Source organism: Papio anubis, chromosome 9 (assembly GCF_008728515.1).
Source record: "Papio anubis isolate 15944 chromosome 9, Panubis1.0, whole genome shotgun sequence".
NCBI classification, from domain to species: domain Eukaryota; kingdom Metazoa; phylum Chordata; class Mammalia; order Primates; family Cercopithecidae; genus Papio; species Papio anubis.
This window is the reverse complement of record NC_044984.1, coordinates 6,770,785-6,782,853: the sequence shown is the minus strand read 5'-3', so window position 1 is coordinate 6,782,853 and position 12,069 is coordinate 6,770,785. Positions and strand designations below refer to the sequence as shown.

General features: G+C 54.8%; 1 protein-coding gene across 6 annotated transcripts; it reads left to right on the top strand.

Annotated features, from left to right (window-relative positions):
• The first annotated feature begins 1,026 nt into the window (after nt 1–1,026).
• Nucleotides 1,027–9,890, top strand: PIANP (PILR alpha associated neural protein). 6 transcript variants are annotated; one of them, XM_009180075.4, is made up of 6 exons: nt 1,027–1,365; nt 3,856–3,915; nt 4,169–4,674; nt 5,423–5,504; nt 6,314–6,535; nt 9,506–9,890. In XM_009180075.4, exons 2-6 carry the CDS (start codon nt 3,899–3,901, stop codon nt 9,525–9,527), a joined length of 849 nt encoding a protein of 282 aa, XP_009178339.1. In that variant the 5' UTR covers nt 1,027–1,365; nt 3,856–3,898; the 3' UTR covers nt 9,528–9,890. The 6 variants fall into 6 exon arrangements, with proteins under 6 accessions (XP_009178339.1, XP_003905927.1, XP_003905928.1 ...); XM_003905878.4 differs by lacking the exon at nt 9,506–9,890 and adding an exon at nt 6,908–8,176 and having other exon boundaries at nt 1,028–1,365; XM_003905879.4 differs by lacking the exons at nt 1,027–1,365; nt 9,506–9,890 and adding exons at nt 1,390–1,844; nt 6,908–8,176.
• The last annotated feature ends 2,179 nt before the right edge of the window (nt 9,891–12,069 follow it).

The following is a 12,069-nucleotide window of genomic DNA, read 5'->3' as shown; positions in this document are numbered from 1 at the left end:
TAGCCACATTAGGCAAGGCCTCCCAGAAGGTGTTGGATCTAGGTGAGACTGGAATGAAAACAGTGAGTCATTGTGAAAAGCCAGGGAAAAGTATTCCAGACAGAGGGAACAGCAAGTGCAAAGGCCCTGAGGCAGGTTAAGCTTGTCTCCATCCAGGAACAGCCACCTTTTTTTTTTTTTTTTTTTTTTTTTTTGAGGTGGAGTCTCGCTCTGTCGCCCAGGCTGGAGTGCAGTGGCGTGATCTCGGCTCACTGCAACCTCCGCCTCCCAGGTTCAAGTAATTCTGCCTCAGCCTCGTTAGTAGGTGTGATTACAGGCACCCACCACCACGCCAGGCTAATTTTTTGTATTTAGTAGAGACGGGGTTTCACCGTGGTCTCGATCTCCTGACCTCGTGATCCACCCGCCTCGGCCTCTCAAAGTGCTGGGATTACAGGAGTGAGCCACCGCGACCGGCAATAGAAATCTTTAGGAAAGGAAATCAGAGAGCCACCTAGGAGCCAGGTCATATAGGTTCTTATAAGTCACCGTACGGAGTCTGGGTATTCCAGTGCTGGAAAAGCCCAGGAATTTCGACGTGATCCACTTAATGCATGGTAGCAGAGCCAGAGTGAAATAGGGGATCAAGCTGTGGGGATAATCCAAAGATGGTGCAAGGTCCTTCCTCCCCAGTCCTTCCCTCCACCCCTTGTCCCCAGCCTTGACCTCGGGCACCTTCCACAGCGGACAAAACAAAGTTGGGGGACAGGCAGTGGTGACTGTAATCCCAGCACTTCGGGAAGCTGAGCGGGAAGGATAGCTTGAGCCCAGGCGTTCAAGACCAGGCTGGGCAACACAGCGAGTCCCCATCTCTACAAACCAGAATACAAAAGAACAAAGTTGGGAATGCAGAGCATTGAGTGACTCAGAATCTCAGAAACTGATTGAGGCGACCGTGGGTGTCCCTGGAGTTGGGGTGAAGGAGGTGAGCAGACTGCCATCAGAACCCAGGGAACCGGACGGTCGCTGGACCCCGCCACCCTCTTCAGCCCTCCACCTGGGACATAGCCGGGTTTGACTCCTGCAGCGCGGCAGCAGGAGGGTTAAACCGTGCGTGGCCTCCGGCGGGAGGGGGAGGCGGAGACGGAGCGGTCCCGGCCGCCGCGCCGAGCCCAGCCGAGCCAAGCCGAGCGGAGCCGAGGCGAGCATCTCCCGCCGCCGCCGCCGCCGCACCGCGCCCCGGGCGCCCGCCCCCCACCCGCTCCAGCGCCCTGCCGCGGGCCAAACCTCCCGACCATGCCCCGCACTCCGCCCGCTCCTGCGACCCCCCAGCCCCGCTCAGGCCCGAGCGCCCGCAGTCGTCGCGCCGCCGCGCCAACCATGCAGGTGAGTGAGAGGGACCCCCACGCCCCCACCCGCGGGGAGTCCGGCCCTGCCCTTCCCGGCTCCGCGCCCTTCGCCTCCTGCCCCTCCCGACGCGGTCCCTCGCCCGGGACAAGGCCTCCAGCCTCCCAGCGCCCCTTCCCCGAAGGGCTCTCCATCCCTCTGCGGTCCTGGCTCGCTCCCGCCCTCCCTGGCGCAGCGGTCCCCGTCCCCGCGGCTGCCTCCATCCAGCCTCGGCTCGGCGGGCGGCTCCGCGCAGTCTCCTGCCTCGGGTCCCTAGTCCGCTCTCGGCGCTCCCTGCCTCGGAGTCCCTTCGCCGACCTCCTTTTCTTCGTCTCCCCCGACTCTTGCCACTCTCCAGCCCTGTGCGGAGAGTGCGGGCCTGCGGGATGGGTGGGATGGGGGCCACGCTGGGGCTGGGGGCCGGCTCCCGCACCCCGAGGCTCCCGCCCCACCCCCAGCTCGTCTCCTGCGCACAACAGGTCGGTGAGGAGCTGGGAGAGGGGTGGGGGTGGCGCGCCAGCCCGGGGACTGCGGGCTTCCTGGAGGGGGCGGCTGAAGCTGTGCGGGGCCCAGGGGCTGGGTTGGCGCTGGTTGGGGGGGATGCACAGGCCGAGCGGCGATAGTCTTGGAGTCAGCTGGCCACAGATGCGCCTGGGAGCCCTTCTCCGCTTCACTGGTTCGCTCTACACGCCTCGCTCCCTCCCTCTAGCTTTCTTCCCTTCCCCTCTCTCCCTTCTTCCCACCATGCCCCTATCCCTATGTCTTTCCGTATCTCCATATCCCTTTACATTTGGGGGAGCAATTCCCAACTCCTCCATCTTTGCTGCTCCCGCCTCGTTTCCCAGCCCCTTCCTCATGTCATTTTTTCTTCAGCATTTATGTTCTCTCCTTTCCCACTTCCTTTCTCCCCATCCTGGGCTCTTCCCCCTTTTTTCCCATTCCCTTACGCTCCACTCCTCTGGCTGTCCTGCCTGGACCGCTCTCTCCTTCTCCTCCTGCCCCTTCTTCCCCTGCACCTGTGAACCCTTCATCCTCTCCGTTTCCCCTCCCTGACCTTTTCTCTCATCCTTTCCTCCTTTCGGCATCCTCCACAGTTCGGGTCTTCTGCACCCACTCTCCTCCTCTCTTCCCAGTCCACTCTTTTTCAGGTCTGCCTGCTCTCTCTCACCCTGCACTCCAGGCCAGCTTCCTCTTCACCTCTCTCCTCTCTCACTCTTAACCACCCTTCCATCTCCCAGCCCTTCACCCCTGCCCATCTCTCCCACTGCCTACTTCCCCACTCCCTTCCCGTGACTGTCCCATCTTGTTTCCCTGTTGTTCTCTGGGAAGACTCAATGGGCAGATTATTTATTTATTTTTATTTTTTGAGTCGGAGTCTTGCTCTTGTCGCCCAGACTGGAGTGCAATGGCGTGATCTCTGCTCACTGCAATCTTTGCCTCCCAGGTTCAAGGGATTCTCCTGCCTTAGCCCTCTGAATACCTGGGATTGCAGGCGCCCACCACCACCCCCGGCTAATTTTTGTATTTTTAGTAGACACGGGGTTTCACTATGTTGGCCAGGCTGGTCTTGAACTCCTGATCTCAGGTGATCCACCTGCTTTGGCCTCCCAAAGTGCTGGGATTACAGGCGTGAGCCACTGCATCCGGCCCATTGGGCAGATTTAGACCCAGAATCTAGAGGACACCGGGTGTCCTGTCCTCACTCCCTCTGGGGAGGCTGCCCCTCCTGGATCCACCACCCGCAGCTCTGAGAACATACCCTTTCTCTTTCAAAACCAACCATCCCGATTTTCCCAGGATTCTTTACCCAGGAGAGCCACATTTGAGGGGGTGGCTTCTTCCTGACTCCACCTCCCTTCAGAGGGTACCTATGCACTTGGATGATTAAACATTAAGAGCAAAAATTATATTCTGTAGTTTTTCTCCCACTCACCTCTCTCTGTCTCTTTCCTTCCATCCCTCCATCTCTTCCTTTCTCCTGAAGATGCAGACTCCTGGGGCTAATCATAAGACAAATGCCTGGCACTGCCAGTGGGGTGGGAGGGCTGGAAGGGCCCCCCTGCACGCACACACACTCACTCGCTTGCTCAGATTGACTTCCCCATCCCTCCCCCTACCCTCAGACTCCCTCCCTAGCGGTAGGTGCTCAAGGAATCACAAGGTTCTTGGCTCTAAATTAAGATCCAAGAAAAGCCTGGAGCTGTGGGCAGAGGAAGTGAGAAGAAAGGAAGCCAGAGAAGCCAGAGTAGACCCTGGGGTGGAGAGGTAATAGGGACCTGAGAAGTTGTAGATGGGGCTGGGGTCTGGTCAGGCAACCAGGCTACAGTTTTTGCCCCAAAAGGATGCTAAGAAGCAGTGGATCCTGGGTGCAGCAGCATAGCTGGCAGCTGGGTGGCCTGGGAGGGCAGATGCGGGTAGAATTGGTGGATGAATTAGCTGGGGAAGTACACAGGGCAGGGCTGGGGTGTGATGGCCCCCTTTTTCTCCCAGTAAAGGCTGAAAATCTGGGTCACAGCTGAGGAAGACCTCAGACATGGAGTCCAGGATGTGGTAAGTTTGGCCCAGCAGAGGGAGCTTGGAGACCACATTCCCTGGGGTCATGACTCCTTCCTTCCTAGACCCATCCAGGGCCTTCCCTCCTGAGGGCCATCCTCCCTTGGAAGATGGGAAATGAGGCGAGAATCTTCCCAAGGCCCACCTGCTTTCACAGGGAAACCTGGAGGTTTCTGGCGTGAGCCTGTCCTTCCCACACGTAGGCCCACAGTAGGCCTGTGTCTCAGCCACGTTCTCTCCCTTCTTGCAGGCCTGCGCTGCTGCTGTCCCACCTCCTCCCTCTCTGGCCACTGCTGTTGCTGCCCCTCCCACCGCCTGCTCAGGGCTCTTCCTCCTCCCCTCGAACCCCACCAGCCCCAGCCCGCCCCCCGTGTGCCCGGGGAGGCCCCTCGGCCCCACGTCATGTGTGCGTGTGGGAGCGGGCACCTCCACCAAGCCGATCCCCTCGGGTCCCAAGATCACGTCGGCAAGTCCTGCCTGGCACTGCACCCCCAGCCACCCCATCAGGCTTTGAGGAGGGGCCGCCCTCATCCCAGTACCCCTGGGCTATTGTGTGGGGTCCCACCGTGTCTCGAGAGGATGGAGGGGACCCCAACTCTGCCAATCCCGGATTTCTGGACTATGGTTTTGCAGCCCCTCATGGGCTCGCAACCCCACACCCCAACTCAGACTCCATGCGGGGTGATGGAGATGGGCTTATCCTTGGAGAGGCACCTGCCACCCTGCGGCCGTTCCTGTTCGGGGGCCGTGGGGAAGGTGAGTGGGAAAGGCTGGGAGGGATATGATGGATGGGGAGGCTGGGTGAAGCCTCCAAGGGGCAGAAATAGAGGCCTTGTCTGTTAGCTCCTCCAACAAATGTGTCAGGCACTATACTGGCACAGGACGCAGCGACAGAGACACCCTGTCGGAGTTCAGGTCCACTGGAGCAGACAGATATGAAAGTACTCGGAGAGGAGTCAACGTAATAAATGCTTAAATAGAGGCACTTGCAGCATGATTTAGGAAAAAAGAGAAGTGAGAGTCCCCTCCTGCTTGGGGATCAGGACACCTTCAGAGAATTGACATTTGAGCTGGCCCTTGAAAACAGAGTGGGAGGATTCTGGGCAGAGAATGCCATGGATGAAGGACACTACCCGGGAGGCGTCTTGGCTCAGGGAGTGCGGACAGGAACAGGGCCCGTGGTTTGGGAGTTGGGCCACGGCAGAGACGTCTCCACCCCATAGTTTCTAGGCATAGCGGTAGGTTCTTTCTGATCACAGAGCCTCATCCTCGTCACACACACACACAGGATTTGGTGAAATACATTTGGGAAAGTGGAGGAAAAGAGCTGAAAACTCAGGGGAACGCTGGTGATAACAATAAAGAGGGAGGCTCCAGAGGGGCAGACAGAGTCGGCAGCGTGGCTCCACACAGCAATGCCACTCCAGCCCCCAGCCGAGCCCCCAGCCCCTCTTGGCTCCTACCACCTTGGGGCTCCCTAAAACTTTCTTCCCACCCCAATCAGGTGTGGACCCCCAGCTTTATGTCACAATTACCATCTCCATCATCATTGTTCTCGTGGCCACTGGCATCATCTTCAAGTTCTGGTAAGCTGAGAGGAGGAGGGTGCTGGCAGATGGGGATGGAATGTTTGGCAGTCGAGGCTCTAGCCAGGAGGGGCAGGGGCAGCACTTTTGCTGGGGGGTGGGTGGGAAATGGTGGGAAATGTTGGATGAAGACAAGAACTTGGGAAAAGATAATAAGGATTTGGCTGGGGGAAGACAAATTTCTGGTGAGAAATCAGGGCAGATTCTGTCTCCCAGGGAAATACAAGGATAAGAGAAGACAGGGGAATTATTTCTGTGCATTTGGGGCTTTGGTAGGCCTCCCTTGCCCCTATTTCCTCCAACACAGAGAAAGCTGATCCAGTCTGCAGAGCCCTTCTTAGGGTTGCCTGGGGGGAGTGAGAAAATCCAGAGCTTTCTTTGCACACATTTAATAATGCATCACTCAGTCCTTCACACTTTACTGAATCATTAGACTCAGGTGTCCAAGTCATTAGCTTGCTTTGAACTAGAACTAAACCTGCTAGTTGTCTGCCGAGGAGAGAAATGACTCTTCTGGGCATGCAGAGGGGAGGACACTGTGGTGGTGGGGAGGGGATACTAATTCTGTGGATCTGGATCAGGTTTAGAGGGTAAGGAGGTTTAGATTTCCAAGCCCCCCCCAGAGGGCAGGGGAAGTGGTTTTATGGGCACAGAGTCCAAGGGGATTTAGTAGAGGGAACTGTTTTGGCCAGTTTCTCTGCTGTAAGATGTTGGGAGTGACTGGGCAAGGCTAGGGGTGACCACTGGTGCAGGCCCAGGATGGGGGCTACTTGAGTGTGCAAGAGAACCTCTTTCCCTCTGTGCCCCAGCTGGGACCGCAGCCAGAAGCGGCGCAGACCCTCAGGGCAGCAAGGTGCCCTGAGGCAAGAGGAGAGCCAACAGCCGCTGACAGACCTGTCCCCAGCCGGAGTCACTGTGCTGGGGGCCTTCGGGGACTCGCCTACCCCCACCCCTGACCATGAGGAGCCCCGAGGGGGACCCCGGCCTGGGATGCCCCACCCCAAGGGGGCTCCAGCCTTCCAGTTGAACCGGTGAGGGCAGGGGCAATGGGATGGGAGGGCAAAGAGGGAAGGCAACTTAGGTCTTCAGAGCTGGGGTGGGGGTGCCCTCTGGGTGGGTGGTGAGGAGGCAGGCGTGGCCTCCCACAGCTCCTGGCCCTCCCAAGGGGGCTGGACCAGCTCCTCTCTGGGAGGCAGCCGTCCTTCTCCCAGTCTCTCAGGATCTGTGTCCTATTCTCTGCTGCCCATAACTCCAACTCTGCCCTCTTTGGTTTTTTCTCGTGTCACCTTGTCTAAGACAACTCTGCCCTCTTAACCCCGATTCCCTCTCTTTGTCTTGAACTTCCCCTTCTAGTCTGGCCTACCCCTTGGTTCCTGACTGTGCCCTTTCCCTCTTCCTCTCAGGATTCCCCTGGTGAATCTGTGATGCCCCCCAATGTTGGGGTGCAGCCAAGCAGGAGGCCAAGGGGCCGGCACAGCCCCCATCCCCACTGAGGGTGGGGCAGCTGTGGGGAGCTGGGGCCACGGGGGCTCCTGGCTCCTGCCCTTGCACACCACCCCGGAACACTCCCCAGCCCCACAGGCAATCCTATCTGCTCGCCCTCCTGCAGGTGGGGGCCTCACATATCTGTGACTTTGGGTCCCTGTCCCCACCCTTGTGCACTCACATGAAAGCCTTGTGCACTCACCTCCACCTTCACAGGCCATTTGCACATGCTCCTGCACCCTCTCCCTGTCCACACTGCTCCGCTCAGCTGACTCTCATGTTCTCTCTTGTCTCACATTTGCACTTTTCCTTCCCACATTCTGTGCTCAGCTCACTCGGTGGTCAGTGTTTCCTGCACACTTTACCTCTCATGCACTTCCCGGCCTGATGTTGTGGTGTTGTGTGGCGTGCTCACACTCTCCTTCATGAACACCCACTCACCTCGTTTCCGCAGCCCCTGCATGCTGCTCCAGAGGTGGGTGGGAGGTGAGCTGGGGGCTCTTTGTGCCCTCATCTGTCATGGTCTCGTCCCATTCCTCACCATTTGTTTCTCTGTCTCCCCATCCCACTCCAAGGGTGCCGGCATCACCCTGAGGGCTCCCCCTTGGGAATGGGGGTAGTGAGGCCCCAGACTTCACCCCCACCCCACTGCTAAAATCTGTTTTCTGACAGATGGGTTTTGGGGAGTCGCCTGCTGCACTACATGAGAAAGGGACTCCCGTTTGCCCTTCCCTTTCTCCTACAGTCCCTTTTGTCTTGTCTGTCCTGGCTGTCTGTGTGTGTGCCGTTTTCTGGACTTCAGAGCCCCCTGAGCCAGTCCTCCCTTCCCAGTCTGCCTTTGGGCCTCCCTAACTCCACCGAGGCTGCCAGGGACCGGAGTCAGCTGGTTCAAGGCCATCAGGAGCTCTGCCTCCAAATCTACCCCTTCTCTTCCCAGACTCCCTCCTATCCCCTCCTTTCTTCCCTCCTTCCTTCCACTCTCCTTCCTTTTGCCTCCCTGCCCTTTCCCCCTCCTCAGGTTCTTCCCTCCTTCTCACTGGTTTTCCACCTTCCTTCTTCCCCTCTTCCCTGGCTCCTATGCTGTGATATATATTTTTGTATTATCTCCTTCTTCTTGTGGTTGATCATCTTGAATTACTGTGGGATGTAAGTTTCAAAATTTTCAAATAAAGCCTTTGCAAGATACTCAAGTCCCCTGGTTCTGCCTTCTGACCCCCGTAGAGAGGAGGAGAGGGGGTGGACAGCCAGGAGGAGGTACAGGATGAGGTGGGGACCCCCTCTAGACCTAAGTCACCTGCCCTCCTCTGACCTGGAGCTGGGGGCCAACTGGGGCTTTAACTCGGGACAAAATGGAAGGGAGCCGTCCTGATGGGCAGTCGCACAAGAGAAACTAGAATAGAAATCGTGGCTCACTTGTTCCTTGCCAGGGAGGGTCAAGAAAGACCAAAAGAAGGGAGACAGAAGAAAAGGAAAGTTACATGGAAGGATAGGAGGTGGATCAAGGTGGAAGAGAGAGCTGATAAGACAGATGGAGGGAGAATGGGGAAGAGAAGAGAAAAATGGAGCAATGCAGAAAAGATGAGCGGGAGCCATCTGAAAGAAGCTGCCCTGCTTGGTTTATTTTCAGCTTTGCTCCCTAACCTGCCCCCACCCACAGCTGCCCCCCAAAAGCTGTGCAGAATCAGAAGCCCTGTGGTTAACTCATTAGCTTTCCCTACTCTGCCCTCTCAGAGAGAGGCACTGCAGGGGTGTGGGGGTGGGATCAAGGGGTGTGTTTGGGGAGGGAATGCAGGCTGCCCAGTTGAGATCAGTCACCTCTGAGTCCCCAATTCTAGGTTTGGCTCTTGTAACAGCCCTGTGAAAACCCACACATCAGCCTCTCAGCTGTTGCTAGGCTCTATTGCTATGGTAACCACCCAGGTCCCATCTCTCCCCCCTCCCCCAATCTGTGCCCCACTTGCTCCCTGGAAATGGGGTGGCCTCAGGGAGGACAGGGATGTTGTAGTGTACAAAAGGGTGGCCCGGGCTGCCCTAGACTGGATATGCCCCATGCGTTTGTCTTTCAAGCCAGGCTAGGAATGTCTGTGTTGGTAGGCGTGTGCTTTAGGTGTTGGGAGCTGTACTGTGAGCTGAGGGAAGTGGAGCTGAGCCTGTGCAGCACAGAATGGTGAGTGCCAGGAGGAGGCAGCGTATCTGTCAGGACTACAGCAGTGTGTGCATTCAGGGCGTCACACTCCCTAAGGAAAGGACTGCTACAGAGGAAAGAAGCAGAGCGGGGCCAAGGATTGATGAACCAACTCAAAGCAGAGGTGCCAGGCAAACAAGCTTCTGAGGAGTCAACTCATTGGGGCATGAAGATATCCCAGCAGGCGGCTGATGGGAGGGAGCGGGCTGGATGAAACCTGAGGGTACAGGATGAGGCATGGATGGTACATGCTGTGGGCCGTGAGGGAGGGATCCAGATCCAAGGAGGGTGGGATAGGAAGCTTCATTAACCTTTCCTTCTTTCCCCACAGGAATCTAGTCCTTGTCAGGTGAGGGTGGGGAGAAAAGAGAAGCATTGGCACAGAAGGGGAAGGAGCTCAAGTGCCGGAGAGCACACTGGGCTCTCACCTTCAGCAAGGATCTCTCTTCAAAGGGACAGTGTGACCCGTGGCTCATCCATATGCAAAAGGCACACATGAAGGCCCCTAATGAAGAGGGAATTAATTACTGCCTGATTAGACCGCTGTTTCTCTAAATTTAAATAAATTAAAATACACCAGCAAGATACTGGAAATCCTCACCTGTTCCCTCTCCCTAAATGTCCTCCTTTCCCCATGGAAAGTCAGATGGCAGGAGAGACAGAGGAGGAAGGAGACTGTTCCAGACACTGAACTGTATTAAAATAATTCTCCCAAACGATATTGCACTGTCATGTTAGCCATGAAGAGTCATGAGGCCCTGAGGAACAAACCCTAACTTTTCTCTCTCCTGTAGTTGAAACAGAGACTGTGGGGCTTTGGGAGGTCCTCAGAAACCTGCAGCAGAGTCGCTAACCAAGAACAAAACAATGGCCATGCTGCCCTTTTGGGAACTGGAAGGTTCTTCGAGGTCACACATCACAGGCACCACTGGAACCAGTGTCTCTCATCACCATCCTTTCTTTGCCTCCTAAGCTGTGCATCAAATGACTCAGCCAGGCTTCTCTTAGCATTTTTCTGGAATGCTTGCCATTGTGGCTCAGACCAAACCAGGGAATGGGGAAGCCCCCAGGAGGAGGGAGGGATCTCCCAGGCACAGCTCAGGGTGTGGAAGTGATTCAAGATGGGAACAGTATGCCAGCTGGAGAACCCCAGGCTAAAATTAACAGCCCTCCTCCCCCTACGCCCCACATTTATTGTTCTAAAGCTTTTCCCTAAGGAGTTTAGAGCACTTGAAACTTGCTTTTTTTTTTTTTTTTTTTTTTTTTTTTTTTTTGAGATGGAGTTCAGTTCTTGTTGCCCAGGCTGGAGTGCAATGGCATGATCTTGGCTCACCGCGACCTCCGCCTCCCAGGTTCAAGTGATTCTCCTGTCTCAACCTTCCAAGTAGCTGGGAAACTTTCTTCTTATAGCAAGGGCAAGAACAGGGCTGACGGAGACACTGAGGCCTAGGAAGTGCCCAGTTAACGTAAATAGGAAAAGAGCAGGAGGAGAACCAGGACGTATAGCTATTACTATGATTTCCTGTTCCCACCTTTCAATACGAGCCCCTGATGTCAAGGTTTCTTGAATCAGCAATCTCTGACCCACACAGCAATAGGTCTGGTCACATCTGAGCCCTTAAAATCCTTACTCTCCATCAACAGAGACTGAGTGGTGAGCCCAAAAATGTGATAAAGGGAAGACACTTTAAAAAAGATACAAACTACAATTACAAACAAAGAAATGCATCATCTATTTAAACATTTAAATATTTAAAGGTGTACTTTGTTACCTTCTTGCTTTGACCTTGGGGGAAAAAAATCACTTACCTTTAGAGGATAATTTTCATCATTTGTAAAATGGGCATTATAATTATTTCCGTTAAAGTTATTTTTTGCTGCACGTGGTGGCTCATGCCTGTAATCCCAGCACTTTGGGAGGCCGAGGCAGGTATATCAGTTGAGGTAAGGAGTTCGAGACCAGCCTGGCCAATATGGTGAAACCCTGTCTCCACTAAAGATAAAAAAAATTAGCCAGGCGTGGTGATGGGCGACTGTCATCCCAGCTGCTCGGGAGGCTGAGGCAGGAGAATCGCTTGAACCCAGGAGGCAGAGGTTGCAGTGAACTGAGATGGCAGCAATGCAATCCAGCCTGGGTGATAGGGTGAGACTCTCTTAAAAAAAAAAAAAAAAAAAAAAAAAAAAAAATTATTTTTCTCAGCAAGGGGCTCTTACCGTTAGTAGACATACCTCAGTTCTGCTTAGAGCTGAGCCCAGAGGGATTCTGGCCAAGTCAGGGTGCACGCTTGTAACAGCATTCACTTATTCAAACAACATATTCAGCATTGACTACGTGCTTAGCAAAGCAACGTATTTCCTTCCATGAAGAGCTGACAATCTTGCTGGGAACATGTATGAAATAGTTAAAATATCAATAAAAGGTACGTATTAAATGCTATGGGAATTCAGGGGATCATTACAGGGTGGAGCAATCAGGGAAGGCTTCCTGAAAGGATTCATATTGGGGATTCATAATGAACTACAGTACATTTATACAACAAGAGTTTACAGACCACTTAACTGCCACGATGTGAGGATACAGCAACGAACAATTCGGTCCTTGCTGTCCTATAGCCGATATTTTAGTGGGGAGAGGTGGACAGCAAACAATCAGGCAATAATGAGTGCTATATTTAAAAGTAAAAGAGGGTAAGGGGATAGAGATGTGGGTATGGGCAACAAGAAAAGACCAAAGTAAAGAGAGTAAGGGAGTGTCAGAGAGGGAGATTTTGATGGCTGGGAGAGGTTCTAACTGGACCTAAGTAGGGACCTCAGAAAAATATAGACATGTCCTAGTCCTTTCCCGCATATTCAAAGCATGGAGACATTCTTGGGGGTATCAGAAAAAATAATGGT